The 22109-nt window shown below is 40.8% G+C and overlaps 1 protein-coding gene across 1 annotated transcript; it reads right to left on the reverse strand.

Moving 5' to 3' along the window:
* Nucleotides 1-380: 380 nt before the first annotated feature.
* stmn4 (stathmin-like 4) lies at nt 381-21635 on the reverse strand. Its single transcript, XM_033649163.2, has 6 exons — nt 21514-21635; nt 10795-10857; nt 10397-10492; nt 9972-10177; nt 4018-4209; nt 381-1948 (listed from the first exon to the last, which is right to left on the reverse strand). Exons 2-6 carry the CDS (start codon nt 10805-10807, stop codon nt 1889-1891), a joined length of 567 nt encoding a protein of 188 aa, XP_033505054.1. The 5' UTR covers nt 10808-10857; nt 21514-21635; the 3' UTR covers nt 381-1888.
* Nucleotides 21636-22109: the final 474 nt, after the last annotated feature.

Genomic DNA, 22109 nt, shown 5'->3' on the forward strand with positions numbered 1-22109 from the left:
AAATACTTACAAAGTCTGACGTCATGATTGGCAAATATGCGCCACTCAGTGTGCTCATAATCAATGGTGCTTCTCACAGTTAGTCAGACGGGTGTATGGGCAGGAATTTGATATTGCAGAGATTGCTACTGGAAGACTTTGGCTCCAAATGTCATCACCAGCGCAACTCTGCTATGGCTTCATTTTTGTTCAGTGGGAGGAGGTGGAGACCTGTCATCCATGTTTTTAACAGTCTATAGTTGTATTAGGGGTTAGACACACAGGATGTGTTTGGTCATACGGGTTGAAGGAGTTACTGTTGGTATGTGTGTGATTATAAGTGCATGCAAAACACTGCGCTATCAGTGAACAAATGATAAATAATGAGAGCAAGAGCAAAGTGTGAGTTCAGCCAAGCTGTTTTTACTGACCATGCCAAATAGATACAATCGATCCAGCCTTGAAGATTTACAGCGACACACAGCTACAGCAAGTACAAACCCCATATAACGACTCCCCGCTTACAGTGCAAACATTTTTGACATTTCAATCAAGTCAGTATGACTCAACAAACCAAGCAAATTTCATCTTTCTGTTTAATCATTTAGGTTTACATTCCCTCGAAATAATCATAAATTGACAATCAGAGCACAGTGACACATGCCAAAGCAAAGTGAGACCGCTGGTTAGCCACAAAGCCCAAACTCATCCCTTCAAAACCAAATTTCTCCTAATTCTGAACTGCTGTCACTCACTACCTTGCCTCCTTGTGATGTTATTGTTGTTATATTGTATATATCCACTGTCTTTCATGTGTGCATATGTGCTTTTGAGTTGTGCTTAATGAAATAAGAGTGCAATCGGTGCTCTAAATCTAAACGCATGTCACTGATCTACAACTACACTACAGTTTAAGTTTCACAAAGAGCCTGAAAACGGCACAATCCAGCAGAGCTTCATTGCATTTCAAGCTTTTTTTTTTCTTTTACTCCCCTAGAGCACTGTAGAAAGAAACAAGAGCCTGATTCTTCATTTTATATTCAGACTGTGAGATTCACTGAGTTCACGCAGACGTCCCCAGACAGACCCAACAATCCCAAAAAATGGTGCTGCGAAGAATTAACTTGAGAGTGGTGAATCTAGGGAAATGAGTTTTTATTTGTAATCCGGAAACAGCAGAAGCTCATGTGTTGTGTCCTGTTTATGTGTACTGACTGGTAAGTATCCTGTAAATCAGAGATTGAATAAGCCTGGGAGTCTTAGCTTTGAATTGTTGTTGGTTGTGACTGACTATACAGCTGCTTAACTGCATCGTGCCCATTTTTTTTAACCACATCTCACATTTTTTATGTTTGACTTGGTAACAATTTAGGTTACAACTCCCTTTTCCATAGTTTCAGTCTAATTGGATATAAACGGTGTAATTAGCTGTGTTACTGCATTCAACTTCTGATTATCCAGAAAAGCACAGCTTGCTCAACAATGCAAAAATATGCAGGCAGTTATAATTTCCTGTTTCCTGACTGAAGTATCTGCAGTAATGAGAGCTGTGATTTAAATTGTTACCTCCTCCTGCTTTGGCGCAGCTTTCATTCCTCACCAAACACCCACTGCTGCCCCTCTTTGAAAAATGTGAAATGTTTGTTTTGATGCCACCCCACCCCCACCCACTTTCCTTTAGAAAAAAAAAGAAAGATTTTTTAAATTTCAACACCAAGAGTTGGCTAAACTTTGTACAGCTTGTTCAGAATCGTTACAGCATACATCAAATATGAAAACTCGGCTTTTCCTTTTGTTCGATTTGCTTTTGAGTTCTTTTTTTCTTCCCTGCACTGTTTCATTCCTTTTTTTTTACCGACTCAAAAAACTCTAGTCCTGCTCTTTCTCGCTCTTCTTCTTCTCTGCTCATCTACCGGCAAGCTTCCTCCTTCATCTCCTTGTTCTTCCTCACTTCTTCTGCGTGTTTGTCCTGCCAGACAAACACAGAGACATAGCAACATCAGAGTCATTAGCATTCATGAATATATTAGCATTAATGAGGGAGATGCCAGCAGAACAAGGCAGGGACTGCTCCTACAGATTTGAACAGGGGAATGATTGGGAGTTGGGAGAGCAAAAAACTCTTTTCCACCTCATTTAATATTCATGATTACTGATCAAGCTTGTGAACAATATTAAAATAGAAATGCAAAGCCAGTTGATGTGACACTGATGGCTTGCCTCATTTGCACACAACAAAACATACAATGCAAAACAGTGCTGGTTACAGGAAAGGTTGGAATGTAGCTAGTGAGTTTTAGAGTTGCTGGTAGGCAGATTTTTAAGCAGTTAGCCTAGCTAAGCCTAAGGATTGGAGACTGAGAAAACAGATAGCCTGGCTGTCTCGCAAATAAAAAAAACAACAACTACCTAAACCTCTTAAACAGACTAATAAATGCCTGGTTCAGACTACACAACAATTTTGTCTGTTCCGACCGTCACTATGTCACGGCAGTTGTGGACTCACAAAGTCTTGCTGTGATAACACACTTGTGATAAGTAAAAGCCCCGCCACTATTTTTTTAAATTTTATTTCTTTATATCCTCCATTATGAAGAAACAAAATTCTTTGCAAGCTTGATGGCAGTTTCTCTGCTGTTTCACGCCATGATTTTCCCCTTTTTACTCTGTCGTGGTAACATCCCTAGAGGAAATATCAAAAAGGCTGGGATGTTGTTGCCACACAGTTGTCCACAGCAGCAGATTGCTCTGTGCTTCTATTGGTCAAAGGGATGGCTGTGATAGGAGAAGTCATGGGGGACAAAAAAGAAAATCAACCATGCTAGACTTTCTGTCAGGACATCATGAGGCATCCCAGATGCAGCGTCGGTTGTTGTCTACTATGACACACTACACAAGATAAAACGATGGTTTATCGCATATAACACTCATTGTTGTTCAAAATCTGAGCTGACGCCTTTACGACGCCGTGTCCAGTTATAATCGTGCTGATACTGTACAGTCTGAACCCAGCATAAGACACTGGAACATGTTTGTTTAAACACAGACACAGAAATAGAAAATTGACGCTACGCTAAGCTAAAGTAATTGTCTTCCGGCTCTAGCTCCATGCTTACTGCACAGACAAGAAAGTGGTATCGATCATCTCATCTAACTGTTGTACAGACCTGCAATAAGCATATTTCTTAAATTGTTGGGCTATTTCTTTAATAGCACCTCGATTGCACTGCTAGTGCACAACAATCAATTTTGCACATCCCAGTTGGCAGAAGAAATGTTGGTATTTACGTTTTTGCAAACCATGGATACGTTACATTTGTACATTATTATCACTCCTTATAGGAGTTTGCGAACTGTTTTTGGCATTGTTGTGGCCTGATGCCTGATTTCACAGCAGCTTTTCTTAAAGTCCAGCTGACACTGGCGAAAAAGCCATCCTTTCACGCTGGCATGATACATGACTGGTTGCCTTGTGTAATGGCGCCTGGCGGCGTCAGGGGGAAACACAGTGGGACAACAAAGGGGGTGAAAATCCAGGTAGGGTGGGTGGGACGGGTGGTGGATAGGTCCAACAACCCCCGACATTCACTTGGGAGGTTGGTGTTCACTTCCCATAAGATTGTAAAGCCAAACCTTGTTCTTTTTTTTACTAAACCCAACCACGTGCATGAGTTAGCTAAACAGAACCATGTGCGTTGTTGGTGAATGAAAAAAAAATGTCAATTTGCTGTGAAAATGGAAGTGTATTTTGATAACAGACAGAGAGGCTGAAGTTGACACAGCGTCCCAGAACGTCCACAACCAACGTACCCAGGGTACCTTGCACGTCATATCCCAATGTGGATAGTCCATGACCAAACGTCAATATGTGAAGAGGTTGGAAAGAGAATGTGTTGGATCGCTGTGGATCAGCTGTCAACCAAAATTGTTTTTAGTGTATATGGGTGGATTATTTTAAAGTGTGAGACCTTGAGTTCGAGAACAAAACCCCCTTACAAGCTCTCTCTATTAGAAATAATCCTTTGAGCTGAACAGTACCTTCTCCTGCAGCCTCTCCAGCATGGCAGCCAGCAGGGCCTCCCTGTTCTCCTTGTTGGCCTCCATCTTCTGCTCAAGTTTCTCCTTGGCGTTCTTGATGAAGTTATTGTTCTCCTCGAAGGCCTTTTGGATCACTTCGCGCTCGTGCTCCCTTTTCTCTGCCAGGTGCTTCAGCAGCTCCGCCTCCTGGCACTAGAGGGAGACAATGGGCACTGAAGGTAAGTTAACTGTAAATGAGAGAGAGCAGGTATTAAGGAAGAAGACACATAAACGTAATCAATGAAATATTTGTATTTGTAGTTTGCAGAGTTCCCACAGAACACTCCCACACAAACACGTGCACCATTAACAGAGGGTTATGTTTCGGGTAAGGTTATGGTCTTTTAAGCTTTGAGTGGGTTTGTCTTCAGCTGAGTCTGTGACCTGCAGACAAAAACCCTCTTCATTAGTGCCGAGATACAGACATTTGTCACCTCAGAAAGTATGTTGCTAACATCAAATATACAGGCCAAACATCTATTTGCATGTAAATGAAATCCAGTGCTCCCTCTCTGAGAGCAAAAAGGACACAGTGTATGTTTGTAAAGATAAGTTTATATTTACTTGGGTGTGTGCCGTTTGTATGATTTGCAGTAGTTGTGACCACTGCCTCAGGAAGCAGTAAGTCATTTTTATTACTGCTGCTCTCAGCAGCTAACTATTATGTTTTTAATACCATACTAGAAATGCAAGAAGTAGAAATTATGTTATTGTCCTTTTAAGTCTCTTTTAAAAAAAAGTCTCCAAATCTGAAGTATTTCTATCATTGAATATTCACTACTAAGGAATTACAGTCAAAGTAAAAAAAAACATATTTAAGTATTACTTATTAAGAGTTAAGCACTCAGCAGGCTTTATCTTGCACCCAGCACGGCGCAGCAAATCTCATTAGTAGTTTCAGACCAGTGCAGTTGTCATGTTAATGGCCAGCGCCCACATTGTGTAAGTAGCAAATGTACTTTGGACGGAAGTATAGGCTTAAAATGAGGTGTAGTCAGGGACGTTGTTGGCCTGTTGCTATTTTGAGTCAGCACAAAGTGATTGTGCCATTGACCAACAAAAGCCTGGTCCAAATCCAGAATGGTGCAGTATTTTCCTTGCAATCTAAAGGTACATTATTCAGTCAGTAAGATGCACCTACATAGGTGGGTTCACAACATGCTTACACTCTGCTTGTCACACAGGAACAAGCTGATGGGTTGTAGGTGGATGAAATAATACATCATTAATGAGGAAAATATGAATGGCGCATAAAATGTGAACGTAGGCAGAGGTCAGAGCAGAGTTGCAGAGCTGCTGTCTGACTCCACATTAAGAGAGATGCTGTGCGTATTTACACACAAGGAGCAGTGTAACTTCACTGATTATATCAGGAGACAAAAGTTAAGTTCTGTTTCCTCTGTCAAGATTGTAACTATGGTTTTTAGTTTTGCTGCTTAAACTTAATCCCATCACAATGCTGACCGGAATATTTGTTTTTTTTTTCAGTTACAAGGCTTTCAAAATGTTACTGAATGATCTATAAATGCATTTCCAGCAAATACTGAAATAATAAAGGGTCTCAATGAAATATGTGCAGCGTCAGATGTTTCGTGTGAATTGTCTCATGACTAGAGCTGTTTACTTCCTGGTTGGACGATGAGAAGAGGATTGCTACATAAAAGCTCCCAATCAAAAGGTTAGTAATGTATGTTAGCATAAAGATAGGACAGAGATTTTTGGTATGCATTATTTTCAAAGTGTCTAGCATTGATATATGCATTTGCAGTTACCCAACTTTGTTCAGTGGGGGCATAGAACTAGTGAACATGTTGACCGCAACAATAGTGACCTTCTAAATGTACATGTCTTTATCCATTGTTCTTGTTGTACCTAACTTTCTACTCTTCTTTTCTTTATTTCAGGTTCACTTTGAGTGAAGTTTTGGATATGTGGGATCTTGGTGATGGTCCAGACAATGCATACAACCTTACAGTTGTCCCTCAAAATAAAAAAAGATGCTGTCTTCAGTGATTATGATAGTGATAGATATAGACCATTTGCCAGCCAGGCTTTTGAATACATATGCTAAACTTATGCAAACAGTTCATGTGAGGAACAACTTCATCAGAGATTATGACCTCCCCTTCCAGCATGTTCTCATTCCAAAGTTGTCGAATACCACTACTTTGTCAATGATTTCAGCATCAGACATGACACCTGATGCCAAAGCCACCTATCATGTCAGTATGATGCGCTGCCTGGCAGTATCAGTATGTAACATGGCTGGCTGTAACCTTTGGTGTTTTTATGATACACCGCTGGTCAGCCAGATGGCACCTGTCTGGGCGGTACGATAGGCTGCTGGATGGGGTCAGGTTGAAACACTGCTGGTAACGGCGTAATAAAAGGAGCAGGAAAGTCCGTACAGGGTGGGTAGGAGGGGAGGTGGATGGGTCCAACAAACCCTGGACTCTCACCCAGGACCTTAAGCTGTGTTTCCATCAAGCAGTACGGTACGGTTCAGTTCGGTACGCTTTTTTTCCGTTTCCACAACGAAAAGTTGTGGATGGTACCAATGGAACTGTTCTTTACCTTTACCGTTTTTGGTACCCCTTCTGTTGGGGTATATAGCACACAGATCTGGTACTAAAAGGTGGAGCTGTGAACACTGCAATCCGTTGATTGATCAGTAGTGGACGGTCACTCTGGTCAGGGCTGAGCTGTGGCTGGTTTTGAGGCAGAAGCCACTGTTAATATATCATGGAGAGTTTTATTAGTAGATTATAACTATAAAATTATAGGATGTTTTGCTGCCTCTCACAGCAGCTGGAGTCAGACAAAAAAAACAACTTAATTCACTAGGCCGACTGCCGTGATTTTTAAGGTGGAACATTAACTTGTAATGTTACTCAATGCACAAGCTGACGACATGACTCAACCAACACACCTTAAATATTCCAATATTCCATATGACAACTTTGACCATTACTTAAGCTTTTATATGACATACACTTTTAGAAATGAGTGGATCTTCAAGCGTTTATTTGTATTAATTTTGGCCGAATTATGTGAACTGCATATATTCTAATCCTCACTCTGAAAAAAAAAAAAAAGGGTCACGTAGCATCGAGCTACGGCAACACTAAACCCCGGAGCTTGCCTGAGAAGGACTAAGTGCACAAACCCGCTATTTTTTAATAGCGTTAGTTTAGTTAGTTTTTAGTTGTTTTTTTTTAACTTCCCATTTCCCTCACATTTAAGAGTACTGTTTTAGCTTCTCTGCACTGGCTCCCTGTAAAATCCAGAATTGAATTTAAAATCCTACTCCTAACTTACAAAGCTTTAAATGGTCAGGCTCCTTCATATCTTAGAGAGCTCATAGTGCCCTAATATCCCACCAGAACACTGAGAATGCAGGGTTACTTGTGGTCCCTTAATTAAGTCACCAAAAGTAGATCAGGAGCCAGAGCCTAGGCCCTAGTTAGGCTGACTTAGGTCTAGTCTGCTGGGGGACCTACTATAATACACCAAGCAACTTCTCTCCTTCTCTCTCTCTCGCTCTCTCTCTCTCCTTTGCTAACACTCATGTCCTGTTACTACATCTTGCTAACTCGGCTGTACTGCATGTCACTAACTCGGCTTTTTCTCCGGAGCCTTTTCTGGATCACTGTCTCGCAGGTTAGCTTCTATCACAGCGGTGCCTGGATGGTGTGACTCGTGTGGTTGTGCTGCTGCCGTGGTCCTGCCAGATGCCTCCTGCTGCTGCTGTTATCATTAGTCATACTTCTACTGTTATTATACACATATGATTATTGTCACATATGTATACTATCAGATATTAATATATACTTTCAACATATTGTACCACAATAGCCGTAATTAGAATTATAATATTACTATAATTGATATTGTTGTAAGCTACTGTCATTACCGTCTGTCCTGCATCTCTCTCTCTGTCTCTCTTTCTGTCTCATGTGTCACACGGATTACTGTTAATTTATCATGTTGATTTGTTCTGCACGACATCTATTGCACGTCTGTCCGTCCTGGAAGAGGGATCCCTCCTCAGTTGCTCTTCCTGAGGTTTCTACCATTTTTTTCCCCGTTAAAGGTTTCTTTGGGGGAGTTTTTCCTTATCTGCTGTGAGGGTCCAAAGGACAGAGGGATGTCGTATGCTGTAAAGCCCTGTGAGGCAAACTGTGATTTGTGATATTGGGCTTTATAAATAAAATTGATTGATTGATTGATTGATTGTTTGCAGTGTCTAGGGTCTAGGTACTAGTGATGGCCAAATGAAGCCTCATGAAGCATTTTCTTTATTTTTTTGGGCCCATTAGATGGCATCAGGTTTAAAGACTTGGTTTAAAGAGAGAGGCTCAAAGAATGGCAATTCAGTGTGCTTTCAACCTTTTGTTGAACAAAAAGTACCATCTAGTAGGCTCATAAAATAAAGAAAATGCTTCATGAGGCTTCATTTGGCCATCACTACTAGGTACAATGTCTGAAGGGTTACTTTTGGTTCCAAAGGTACCATACGTAAAGTGTTTGGTGGAAACGCAGCTTTAGTGTTCACTTCCCGTGTCCCAAACCAAGATGTTTTTTTCTAAACCCAATCAAGTTTTTGTTGACATCCTGGGGTTGGTAGTGCATCCTGAGTCGTCACAGCATATGCAGAAGGATACCTAGCACGTCATATGTGAATGTAAAAGGCGACTGACAAAGCAATGATATATGTATAAGAGTTTTTGATATGTAAAATAGTCACTCTAGAATGCGATAGAGCATTCTAATAGCCATGTTGGGGACTGCCAGTGACAGAGTTTTTATTGTATGTGTTCATAACTGAGCTTGGATATATGATATAAGATGATATATGATATAAGAATTTTGATGACTGCATTGGAGATGATGTTAATTTGGTCAACAAATGGTAGACACAACACATTATCCCACTCGTCACAATTGTGACCGAACATTAAACACAAGTTTTCACCTACTTTTTTTTTGAGAATTAAAAAAAGAAAATGATTATTTTAAAGGGTTACCAGTGACAAATGATTTTGATACTTTGTCTGAGAAAAATTTGAGATGAAATGGGTTAAATGACCCATGATATTTGCTGCAGTAACATTACTGTTTAAAATGCACTTGCACCATACACCTTAGACAATGAGCTACATATCGTTTAAATAACGCCCATAAACTTTGCTACTCTGGATCATCAGGATCATCATAGTGTGATTTCATTGACATAACCTATTTCAAACGAAGCCCCGCCCACAGCAAACTAGTGAAAATCGTACAGAGAAAAGAAGAAATATATAAATCTATTATATGAAAGAGCCATACCTGTTTTGACTATAGAATAAAGTGTTGTTATGGGGAAGCCTCCGACTTATAGTAGGAAGCAGATTGAGAAAATCTGTTTCCAGGATCTTTAAGGCACTTAATAAACAAATGATTATTAATGACACCATGTGATGTTGCAGGTGTTGTGTGACCGTTGTGTTGCAGGACATATTCTCCTCGTGGCCATAATTCCTCTCTTCTCACCCCCTCCCCCCTCTCTCTCTCTCCACCATCCTCTTTGCGTGATGAATATGAGCCATTGTGAGTGTGTCCTTTCATGATTGCCCTTGTACTTTCATGTCCCTCTTTTCATCTTCCCACCCTCCCTCTGCTTGTGCTTCCTCCCTTCCTGTCCATCAACTCCAACACTCCCTCCCTCTTTCCTTTTATCCATTTCCACCCTTTTTTCCTCCTGAGTGTATAAATCACACTGCCCACAAAGAGCGTTGTCAGATGTTTGACAATGCCTGAATGAGCCACAAATAGCTAAGTTTAGGGTTACACTTTAGGGTTAGGGCCTGTCTGGTTGGGTTTCTTTTGGGTATGATGATATAAAAACCCCACCCCTTCTCCCCTTCCCTCACCTTTCGCCTCTCCTCAGCAGCCTCCAGCTTCTTCTGGATCTCCTCCAGGGATGGGTCGCGGCGCTGCGGCATGGATGCATTGAGCTCTGGCACTCCGTCAAAGGACGGGGGTTTGAGGATGACCTCGAAGGCCTGGCCAGATGTCCGTTTGTTCAGCTCAATTACCTCCACATCTTTGATGACGCACCATCCCAGGTCCACTGCATCTGTGGTGTTGAATCATGAACATATCTATTTTATTCATTCACAACGAATTTTTAATACAGGAAAAGACTTTAACACATAATCAGTGTTTACTTCCCTTCTACATATCTCTGCTTTAGAAAAACTGTTTCCTAAAATGACTAGTACTTATATTGGCTATAGTACTGCATATTTCTCCTTGTATGATTGTTAGCAGACGTGTGACTGTGATTTGTTTTTACCTTCTGCCTTGTATGTGGGTTTGTCTGCAGTCTGCGGGTTCAGGCAGGCACAGAACAGAGACACCAGGGGGAGCTCTTTGACCTTCTCTTTGTAGGCTGAGGGCACACACACACACACACACACACACACACACACACACACGTGCTGTTATGCTTGACATTGTGTTGAGTCAAACTAAATGTTTAACAAGTATTCAAAGACTGATGATGTAATTCTCATTCTCAGTCACTAGTCATTCTTATTATGTTATTATGATAGTCATAATAATGACAAGATACATGATTCAGATCATAAAAGTGCACTCTTGTTTTCATTCCCACGGTGAAATCATGAGCAGTATATTCAGTAAAGGAGGGGAGCTGCAAGGTGAATGACTTTGTGCTGTGACTGCATTTACCTGCCAGAGTCATTATCTCACTGTGTGTTTCACTCTCCAGGGATGGTAAAGATCCTTCTCAGTCTGTCACAGAGACACATGTAGACACATGCAGACACAAAGGGGAAGGACTGAATGAACATTCAAAGGTCATATAATGAATGTGAGAAGCAGTAGCTAAGAAGAGAATTTACAGGACAGCAAGCTGCAGAACACTTTGTGTAAGCACCTCCCATTGAAACAATGAGAGAGAGCAGCCCTGTACCAAAGAATAAATGTGGGCCCAAACAGAGGAGAAGTCTTGCCAAGGACAGTTTGTCGGTCTGAATACATTGATGGGCTGGGAAAACCAAACCAGAAAAATAAACAACTAATAAATAACAAGAAATCATCAGGCACATGGTAAGCTGAGGTCCATTAGACATCATCAAGTTGTTCACATGTGCACAAAAATAGCCCATGCTTCCATTAATAGGAGATTTCAACAAACAAAGTTGACACAGTGCTTTAAATGTCCTTCAAGTGGAACATTGCAACACTTTCTGTGACTCGTGTTTTTGAAAAAAAAAAAAAAAACAAGTTAAATCAGCACATCATTGAAAAAAAATTTGAAAAAATGTTTAAAATTACATCTTTTGCATATCCTTCATTGAACAATTTAGAATCTATGGAAACGCAAATATTCGTTTAAAAGTTTAATACTATACACAAAAATGTCTCCTACTTCAAAGTTTCCAATGAATGTGCATTTCACTGCTGTTATATGAATAGTGTTTTGTTTCACGTAGTAAATTGGGTGTGTTGTGTATTAATGTGAGTGTTTTGTGTGGTGAATTGTCTGTGTCTTGTAATGAAATGGGTGTGTCTCATAAGCCCCTTTTACACTGCCAGATTTTCGGCGAATGTTGGGTCGTTTCGCCAGCAAACTGCGAGCGTTTAGACACACAGAGCTGGATTGCCGAGTTGATCCGAGGTGCCCAATTTTCTGCCTCGTAGGGTAGACATATTGGCGGAACCTTTTTGGTTTAAAAAGAACGAGGCGCCTTTCAGCCACGGGAGGAGCTGTTGATGATGCTGCACATGCGGCCCACTAGCGGTGGATAAACAGGAAACAGCTGATAGCAGGAATGAGCAGCTAGTAGCAAGAGGGAAACGCAAACCTGACAGACACTGTAAAGATGAGCAACTGGGGAGACAAGGAATTGTGCGTCCTCCTTGCCCTCGCAAAGGAAGAGGCCATTAATCGTCAGCTGATGGTGACGGTGAAGGACGGGCCGACTTACGAGAGATTCGCCGAAGGACTGACCAGCCGCGGTTTCCCTCCCACGTCACTGTTTACGTCACACGCTGAGCTACACGTTTTGTTACTTGCTTACGCCCCCATTGCCCAGAAAAAGGCGCATTCCGTATAAAAGTAGGTAGGCGGCATTTTGCTGCACTCCCTGATTTTGCTTTTATACTGCCAATGCTGAAAGAAGACTGATTGGGCTTTCCTGCAAATTTGCACAATTCCTGTTTAAAAAGGGCTATAATAAAGTAAATATTTTGTGTAGTGAAGTGGATGTGTCTTGTAGTGCAGTAGGTGTATCCTGTAGTAAAGTGAGTGTTTTGTGTAGTGAAGTAAGTATTTCGTCTGGTTAAGTCAGTGTAAAGTGGGTGTGTCGTATAATGAAGTGACTGTGTCGTGTAGTGAAGTGTAGTGAAGTGGGTGTGTCATGTAGTGAAGTGGGTTCAGAAGGCTTAAGGAAGGCAATTCAGTGTTCTTTCAAACTTGTGAAAAAAAAACAAAACCCGCAATCTAGAGGTTCCAGAAAATAAAGAAAATGGATCATGAAGCTTCATTCTGGCCTTCACTAGTTATTAAGTCATGTGAGTCACATTAGTGCGCTACGGCTCTATGTAAATTACACATTAGTTTAAATAATGTTGACTTTCGGTGAAACACGGGATACCGATTGTGCATTTAAATTGCATTTTTTGCATTTTGAGTGGGTTTTTGCCATATTTGGACTTTTTTTCGAGTTACAAGAGTTTACAATTAGTTTTTTATGCATTATTGAAAATATGCATTAATAAAGTTGATGAAAAGGCACTTACTAAAAAGTCCCATGTCACTGTATGTGCACAGGATTTTTCAAGTTTCCACATGACACTTGTTTCATAGTGGACCATGGTAGACTAACAAACTACTTGTGATGTCACAAAATCCTGCTCGTATGGACACAACTACTTCCGAGGCATCTGTGTTGCAGTGGATCACAGCTGTGACACAAGTGGAAAATGCAGCAGTAAATCATTTAGAAGATACAAGAAATGAAGACGGAGGTACAAATAACGAAGTGAGGCATCAACCATGACAGCAGCCTGTTGAAAATGTACTTCAAACCTGTGTGATTAAAGCAAATATGTCTGTGTGATAATGACTGTGGCCTGTTAAACCTATCAGAGTTTACTCATTCATACTTGACTGAGGAGGGACTGAAATTCAAGAATGACTCAATTAAATTCAGACTTCAAATTAAACTGAATTACGATGAGAGACAGGATGCAATCCAAACCAATCAAAAAGATGGTCACACATACATTTTCTATTTGTTTTGTTCAATGAATATGACTTGTACCATTATTGCAAATAAATATTTATATTAATAAAAGCTGGACAGAACTTCCTCAATCATTGCTGCTCAGAGTTTAATCATATCAACAAACACTCAGAAGTCTTGAATATTTGATCGCATTTTATGTGTTGTTCATTTGCATTGTTGCACAGAGGACTTACAAATATTTTAACCTGAGGTAAAACTTAATAACAAAACAAAAGAGAGGAAAACTATTATAATGTATTTAAATCTGTAACAATGTTTTTCTCCATTCTTGACCACAGCATCCATGGCACCAGTGGTGCCCCCAAGAGGGGGCCAGGGGGCTCCACCCGATACAATTGCTGGCCACCCCTGGTGAAAATAATTTGATGCCAACATACCTGTGGAGAGGCTGTGGTTAGCATGAAGGTAGTAATATCTTGTGAAACTAGATGACCTCAGGCATCCATCAGTACCAACCACATTGGTATAGCTTTTCAGGGAGGGGGCCAACAATGCTTTAAAGTTAAGGTTAAATCTGTCAAGGAAACAAGTGGCACAGCCATTTTTAAAAGGGTCCCTTGAACTCTCACCTCAAGATATCTGAATGAAATTGGGTTATATGGGAATCTCCCCTAAAGTTGAGAAGACTTTCCAGTAAATGTTTTGTTCCTTACAACCAATGTACTTCTTCAAATTAAAGCTGTATCTTTTTCCTAAAGCTGTATCTTCTTTTTAAGGAAAAGGACAACCAGCTTATTTGAAGGACAATGAATCACCTAAAATGTATAGACACATGACACATTAAAACAGGATTGTCATGGCACTTAAAATATTAACTGTACCCATATAGTCTGTGCACATCAGATAATTAGTAACATTAACTGTAAAATAAGAATCCAAAGCACATCAGTATGCCATTATTTAACTCTCAAATTGACATAGTTTTCAACTGACATATACACTAAAACTACAAGTCAATTTCTAAAATTCAGTTATGAGTTTTGGTTTTGGTGTGCCACCCAGATTTTCAGTGGCCCCTTATGGCTAGCCTGGTGAAACCATCCTAATCTCGTGAGCTCATATTCTATTTCGCTCCGCAGATCAGTCTGGCCATGCAGTCATTAAGGTGCATTCTGCGTTGTGGCCAATCACAACTGTTTATTACTTTGCGGTGGGTTATTTGAAATCACATAATCAGAACAGGAGGGACAAGGAGTGGAGTGGATGCATTTCGTAAACAACCAACATGGCTACTGATTTTGAAACTGCGATGGTAAATGTGTTGAACGAACTGAAATGTATATTTTCTTTAAAAGCACAGCAAACGGCTGCACTGAAAGCCTTTATTGAAAAAAAGGATGTGTTTGCCGTCCTTCCTACGGAGTTTGGTAAAAATTTAATTTACCAACTGGCTCTGTTGATCGGGAAAAAGATGGCTCAGTGAAAACCCAGTGGCTATTGTTGTTTGTCCGCTAGTTGCTCTCATGGAGGAGCAGGTCAGGGACGTGACCAAGCTGGGAATCACAGCCATGAGTCCACAGTGAAGAGGAAATCCGCAAAGACGGCAACGCTCTTTCCCAGACATCATCACAGCTCATCTCCACTGCAGCTTGCTGGTCTGTTTACAGTGGCATTGTGCTAGCCTACGTCAATCAATTCAATCAATCAATTTTATTTATAAAGCCCAATATCACAAATCACAATTTGCCTCACAGGGCTTTACAGCATACAACATCCCTCTGTCCTTTGGACCCTCACAGCAGATAAGGAAAAACTCCCCCAAAAAACCCTTTAACGGGGAAAATCACGTCACACATTTCGTTTACTCTGATTGGTTTTCCGTCTTTCCAGTTGCGTGAAGGGGCACTTTGAGTGACAGCCGTTGATACTGCCCCTCGGGAATAGAGGAAATGTACACTCAGACCCATTCATGTTTTGTGAATTGGGTCTGGCACAACAGGCTACCATATGGCCACTCCTATTAAGAATTCTGGGGGGTGCCGCTGCATGGTGCTGAAAGGCCAACATGCTAACTGTATTATTAAGACAGTCACAGGTTTCTATGATCAGACTTAAGGAAGTGTTGGACATTTTGGGATATATGCCTGATAACTGAACCCCCACAGCTGCTCCAGACGCAGCCTTAGTACATGCTGCATATGCTCTACTGTGTGAGCTAGGGAAACTATAAAAGAGGGAAAGGTCGTGACATCAGTGACAGCATTCGAATTTTGCATTGGAGCCAGAGTTTGGTGTCAAGCATGGCAAATCACACTATAACCCATCATATGTGTTGAAAAATCTGTCCACAAATTAAAAAACACAAATTACATGATGTTGAGTTATGTAAATGTGTGCATTTGTTTTCTTTCTTATTGGTCTCCAAACAGATCATGCCTCTGCCCAGTCCAGCAGCTGCATCTCAAGGCCCTGCTGGGTCCAAGATAGCTAACACTGCCTGCTAACAGCAGGCAGTATTGTAGCCTACATGTATTTGATTATCAGTAATTAACCAAACCTAAAACTGTCAATGATATTTAATAATATTCATGAGGACTCACTTTGTTAGCCAGCATTATCTCTGTTGAGTCGCCCAGCGATAATCTGGACTGTAAACATTAATCAGTAATAATCCTTGTGAAGGTGTGAAAGAAACAGACAGGAAGCTGAAGGGTTGGTGAGAAATAGCAAATGTCGCAGCCTCTCTAGCTTTATCATTGTTATAACTTATATGTTAACTACCTAATTAACATTAGATGATGAACATAAGTAAATATTTATTATGTTAGTCATCTAATTATATTTATTTTCAAACGGCAAGACATTAGCACATGGTAAAGTCCTAGTTTGGCAGATATTTACCTAACTGACAGGAAAATATCAATTAGTCCAGCCAGAATAATAATCAGAGCCATCAGACCTGCCCTGTTTGGTCATGTAACGTTAGCTATCTTGGACCAAGCAGGGGCTTGAAACAGATCTGTGATCTGTTTGTAGACCAATAACAAGAAAAATGAATGTGAACAGTTAGATAAAAAACCTCAGTAAGCATCACTTATATATGGGTGTTGATCTGGTGGAAGGATTTGTCAGTCAAAGTGTGATTCATTGTGCCTGCCCCATTGACTCCAACAGAACTGACACCAAAGTCTGGCTCCAATGCAAAATTTGAACACTGCCACTGACATCATGACCTTTCCTTCTTTTATATTGTCCTTGCAACACTCTGGGAAGGAACTGCCCCTGGCTGTTGTTCACCATTAAAAAGTAGAATTGACATTTTCTACAGTTTGTGTACATACTAAACAAACAAGATACAACATGCTAATTGTGTGTAGGGTTGAGCCGATTACTCAGATAAAACGAGTATCTGGTACAGATAATGTACTTGTTACGAGTATGATTATCATACAAGTAAAATGTGTCATTACCTGTACTCGTGATGAAGGAAAATCCACATTGGGATGGTTAAATTTAATCTGTTACAGTTGTGATAAAAAAAATGATCTGAAGCTCAATTCTGAGGCTGTTCTGTAAATACTTTTCTCATAAGTAATAAATATTGCAATATCTGATCAATCCATATAAATTTCAGACTTAAAATAACAACTTCCGATTAGGCCCAACCCACTTTAGGTTTAACTCCATCCACATCAGACATAAACCCCGCCATTTCGAGTACAGATACAGATAATTTAGTTGGTTGAAAAGATACAGACACAGATACAGATAATGGTGAACTCACTCATCCCTATTGGTATATACATACATATATATATATATATATATATATATTTCTCTATCTATAAGCAAAGCTAACTGTCTCCTGTCTTTTTGTGGAAAAAAAAATCTATCTATCTTATACTATCCTATCCTGTCATTTTAAGCTGTCAGTCTTTCCACATTAAATGCCTGAGGAGCAGTGAGCTCCAGAGAGTGAGAGCAGTGTACTAATGAGACAACCTGTGACACAAGAATGAGAGACATCTCATTATAGTGTGGAGCACACACTCACCTGACCACCCTGACATGGCTCCCAGTGAGACCAACACACTCAAGGACACACACGTATGCTCTATAGACACATGCAACATAAATGTACAGATACCTTAAAATACATCACTGACTGCACTGTTGGAATGCACACACACACACACACACACACACACACAGCTGCCTCTGATCTAATGAAACCACCCAGGTTGCAGATCAATGCACTGCTTCCTGCAGGAATGAGACTGCTCCAGGGAGAGAGAGGGGCCTTAGTAAACACAAGGACATTTGGGTAAGGTTGTTGGTATATGTGCAGTTAAATCAGTGAAGTTTTTCTTTGTAGTATTTTATGACATTAATGGAATATTTCTCCCAGATGATCTCTGTCCCTCATGTCTGCTGAAGGTGGTATTTTTTCTTTAAGGTCTCAAAAACTTGGGCTACTATAGTCCATATTAAAGTAACAAAAACACATGGAGAATGATTTGTCTTTTTTTTTAAGATAATTTTTGGGGCTTTTTAGCCTTTAATGTATAGGACAGACAAGTGAAGGGGGGAGAGAGAGAGGGAGTGACATGCAGCAAAGGGCCACAGGCTGGAGTCAAACCTGGGCCGCTGCGGCAAGAGCCTTGTACATGGGGCGCCTGCTCTACCACTAAGCCACCGACACCCCCAGAATGATTTGTCTTTGTTGCATACTCATGTGTATTTTTTCACTCTTTACAGTAAATGTTGAATATTAAGGCAAAAGTTCAACATTTTGTGAAATAGGCTCATTTGCTTCCCTGCCAAGATTCAGATGTTGTGTCTTGTGTTTTTATGCCGAATATGATTTTATGTTCAGCAGTCAATTTTTGTAGCTTAGCATAAAGACTGGAAATAAGGGGAAACAGCTAGCCTGAGTCCATCCAGAGGTAACAAAATTCCTTTCAGGCACCTCTAAAGCTTAACATGTTACATATCATTTAATAATCTGTACAAAAACTTGTCATTATTTGGGGTACCTGACTACATGTAATGTCTTTTCATCTCATTTATATAGAGGGCATCATTTTAGGGAAATTATCCCATTTGTAAAACTGACTTAGAGCTCAGGGCTTCATATTTCAAAAAAGGGCAGGCCTCAGATAGGATAAGGGGATAATGCAAAACAAGAAGCATCAGTAAAACCTAGAGTGATAATGTAAGTAAAGAGTTAAACTTCAGACTGTTAAAATAATGGACGTAGCTACTGTGACGTCACCCATTGCATGGCTTTAAAGCCTCGAGTTGGGCATTTTGGCCGTAGCCATCTTGGCTTTTTGGAGCCAGATGTGGCCATATTTGGGCAAGAGGGTGGAGCTGTGGAAGAGGGAAGAAAAGATCTGACTGAGAAGCTGAGGACACTATTGGCAGACAGCCTGTCACTCAAAGAGACCCGCCCGTAATTATGCATAATTTCAACCTGTTGTCATCCCAACTCATCGCATATGGCTGCTTGGTCCATGCCTTACAAGTCTACATATGAAGTGCTAGGTAACCTGCGTTTGTTGTTGACATCCTTGTTAAATGCATTGTGTCTTTTCAAAATACACTTATGTTCTCATAGGAAATATACAGTTTCTGCTCATAAGATGCATACAGTCTATTTTAAAGCCACAGTGTGTAGGAATTTCTCCCATCTAACACTGAAATCATATATTGCATTCAAACGGATAGCACACTCTAGCGCCTCACTGTTTCAAAGCTATGATAACATTGATGAAACCATGTCATCTGATACTTCATGGAGTATTCATTCAGGCTCCTACACAGACACACATGATGCGAGTTGACAAACCCCCTCCTCACCATGCTGGCTGTGTTTACAACATAGGATTGTTGGGGCGGGTGTAAATCGAAACAAACCAATCACGTCTTGTCTTTTGACGACTGACAAGTGGCTCAACCTCACACACCTCATCCCTCTCTTCGCAACACTGCTAACAGCTGTCACGGCTAACAGTTAACAGCGGTGCTAACAGCACTAACAGCGGCGGTGGCTGCTAACAGCTGTTAGCGGCTACCTCGATGTTGACCCTTGTTTTTTGATGGCGGTCATGTTGCCTTTTTGATTCCCTTATGCGCTTTCTTGGCAACGAGGATTCCGTCTCCCGTGATGCTGCACGTGCATGATCCTGCATAATGCTCAAAGAGTGGGACTTTGTTATGCTGCAGTAGTGCCGAGGTAGTAGCGAAGCGCCCCTTGCTCCTCCCCTTCAGCTTTTCAGTCACACAGTGCGAGCCTGACTTTCAACGAAAACGCCAAAGGTGTGGCTGTATGTCCCTTGCTGGTGGATGCATTCTGAAGATGGCGAAACGTTATGGAACCCCCCAGACGACTTACCCGCACAATGTACAAACAAATCCGAAATTCTCCTTTTACAAGAGTAAGTCAGATTATTGGCAGAGGTATAATAAACCAATGATGACATATTTATGAATGCAGACATCGATTTTTACCAACAAACAACTGAAAATGTTACACAATGTCCCTTTTAAAAATAAACTTACAAAATTGGTCGAACACTTAGTATTTACGTTTATTTCATTGTGCAACAAAAGCATGTGGATATGTTTGGAAAAAATCGTCATGGTTTGGCTCAGCATTTACATTGGAAGTGAACACCAGGCTCCTAGGTGAACGACAAAGGTTTGTTGGACCCATCCACCTCCACTCCCCCTATAGAGTCTTTTCAGCTCCTAATATAATGTCATTACTGGCAACGTTTCAAACCTATGTCTTTCGTCTGCGTAACATACCACTAAGACAGGTGCTGTCCGGCTGGCGCCATATCATAACACCGCAAAAGGTTTCATCTGGCTGTGTAACAAACTGATGCCACCCAGAGGTGTATTATACCACTGTGAAAGGTGGCTTTTAGCGTTGGTGTCTGATGCCAAAATCACTGACAATACAGTGGTATTTAATGAGTTCGGAATGAGAATGAACTGGTAACTTAAAGCCTTCATAAAATGTAAATCGGTGAGTTATACAAAATTCACCCCTGTACAGTTGTCATGACTGTTAAAATTAGCTAGAGAGACAAAAACCATTTTTTGTTCCATGTTTATTTCTGCTGTAAAGTTGAGCATTTGAACAGATAACAGATATCAAGTTGTCTGAATGTAAATCATTTTCATTTTCACATACAGTGCACCTTCAGTGTTCTAGATGAGTTTCATAGAAATCCAAATGAAAAAAGTTACTCTGTTTCCATGGGCACAGTATATGATTCATTACTTTTCATATTCTTGCAGGAATCCTTTACACCATCTTATGGTGTTAACACACCTCTGATTATTTCTACTAACATTTTAACTGCATTATACAAATTTCTTATACGAGTAACAGTTATAACAGACTCCAGCTTCACAATACTAGATAGTATCAGCATTTGTTCAATTTATCCCATTACACCCATCTATAGTTTTATCTTTTTATGATCCATTTTGACTCAGTTGGTTATAGAGGTTTTACAGGGATTGCTTTTGCTGTTGTTCTGCCAGCTTTTCTTACCGCATACCTGCACTTGAAAAGGCACTATGCACACAGAATAATAAACCTGCAGTGTGGCAAAGCTAAAGATGTAACAATAAAGACGAAATTAATACTAAAGAAAAGACACTTTGCAGGTTCAAAACCAGACAGAAATATAAGACAAACAGTAACTTCTGTAACTATTTGTCTCAAGTGTTTCTTCTTGTCTTACCTCTCTCTGTCCTCCTTTCTTTCCTGCTCTATTGTACACATACACACATGCAAACACACCTTTTCAGCACAAAACACGTAAACATGTCATTTCCTTCACCCACTCTATTTCTCTCTCCCCTTGCTAATAGCAAACACAAAGCTGCATGTGCACATATGGAGGATCAATAATAAATGACAGGTTACACACCTACAGTTTATGGGTACACTGAGTTCTCTCCCCCTCTTCCTCCTTCTCCTGTCAGCAGGAACCACTGCATCATCACTATCCTCACCCTCGCCCCATTACGCCCTACCAATACACACACACTCGCAAACACACACATACCGCGGCAACGTTCAGTTAACCATTAAAACACAGACTTGAGAACCCAAAATGAGCCAAGTAGAGTCCAAATATGTGCTGCTGTGTGTTTTGTGATGCAGACTCACCCCCCTCTGTCCCTGTCTTCTCTGCTGCTGCTGCTGCTGCTGCTGCTAGACCGGTGACTACGGTTACCCCTGTCTGGCTGCACGGATACAGGCGCCGGGCAACAGCATCAGCAACAGCATCAATGCTGCCTCCATGACATCACCTTGGAGACGTCTTATTGGTCTGAGACACTGCCAGCATCCAAGCCTCTCAGCCAATGGAAGGGGAGAGGGAGGAAGGGGGGAGGGCTGTCAGCTCTTTGTGTTGTACTGCAGGGTGGGTGGTGGAGTCACTACTTTATTACATGGTGCAGGAGTGTGTGTGTGTGTGTGTGTGTGTGTGTGTGTGTGTGTGTGTGTGTGTGTAAGTATATTATGCATGATGGAGAACTGAGTGAAGTAGTGTGAGAAATTGGTGAAGATTGGTAGTCTGTGTGTGTGTATGAGTGTGTGTGTGCCTCTCAGCAGGGGGCCCAGCTAGGAAGCATGCAGGACACTCAATTATTTAGAAGCTAACTGTATACACAAGAACAAGTAGAAAACCTTTTGCAGTGTGAAGCACATGTATTTCATTACATTCAATATTTGTTACCATCGTTAGCACCACGAAAACTGGT

This window comes from Epinephelus lanceolatus, chromosome 13, assembly GCF_041903045.1.
Source record: "Epinephelus lanceolatus isolate andai-2023 chromosome 13, ASM4190304v1, whole genome shotgun sequence".
Lineage (NCBI taxonomy): Eukaryota > Metazoa > Chordata > Actinopteri > Perciformes > Serranidae > Epinephelus > Epinephelus lanceolatus.

Excerpts from the sequence above, each read along its gene's own strand:
- stmn4 (XM_033649163.2), bottom strand. Across the intron at positions 10,178-10,396 it reads ACCCACATACAAGGCAGAAG|ATGCAGTGGACCTGGGATGG; the intron begins GTAAAAACAAAT and ends TCAACACCACAG. Across the intron at positions 1,949-4,017 it reads TGGAGAGGCTGCAGGAGAAG|GACAAACACGCAGAAGAAGT; the intron begins GTACTGTTCAGC and ends TTTGTCTGGCAG.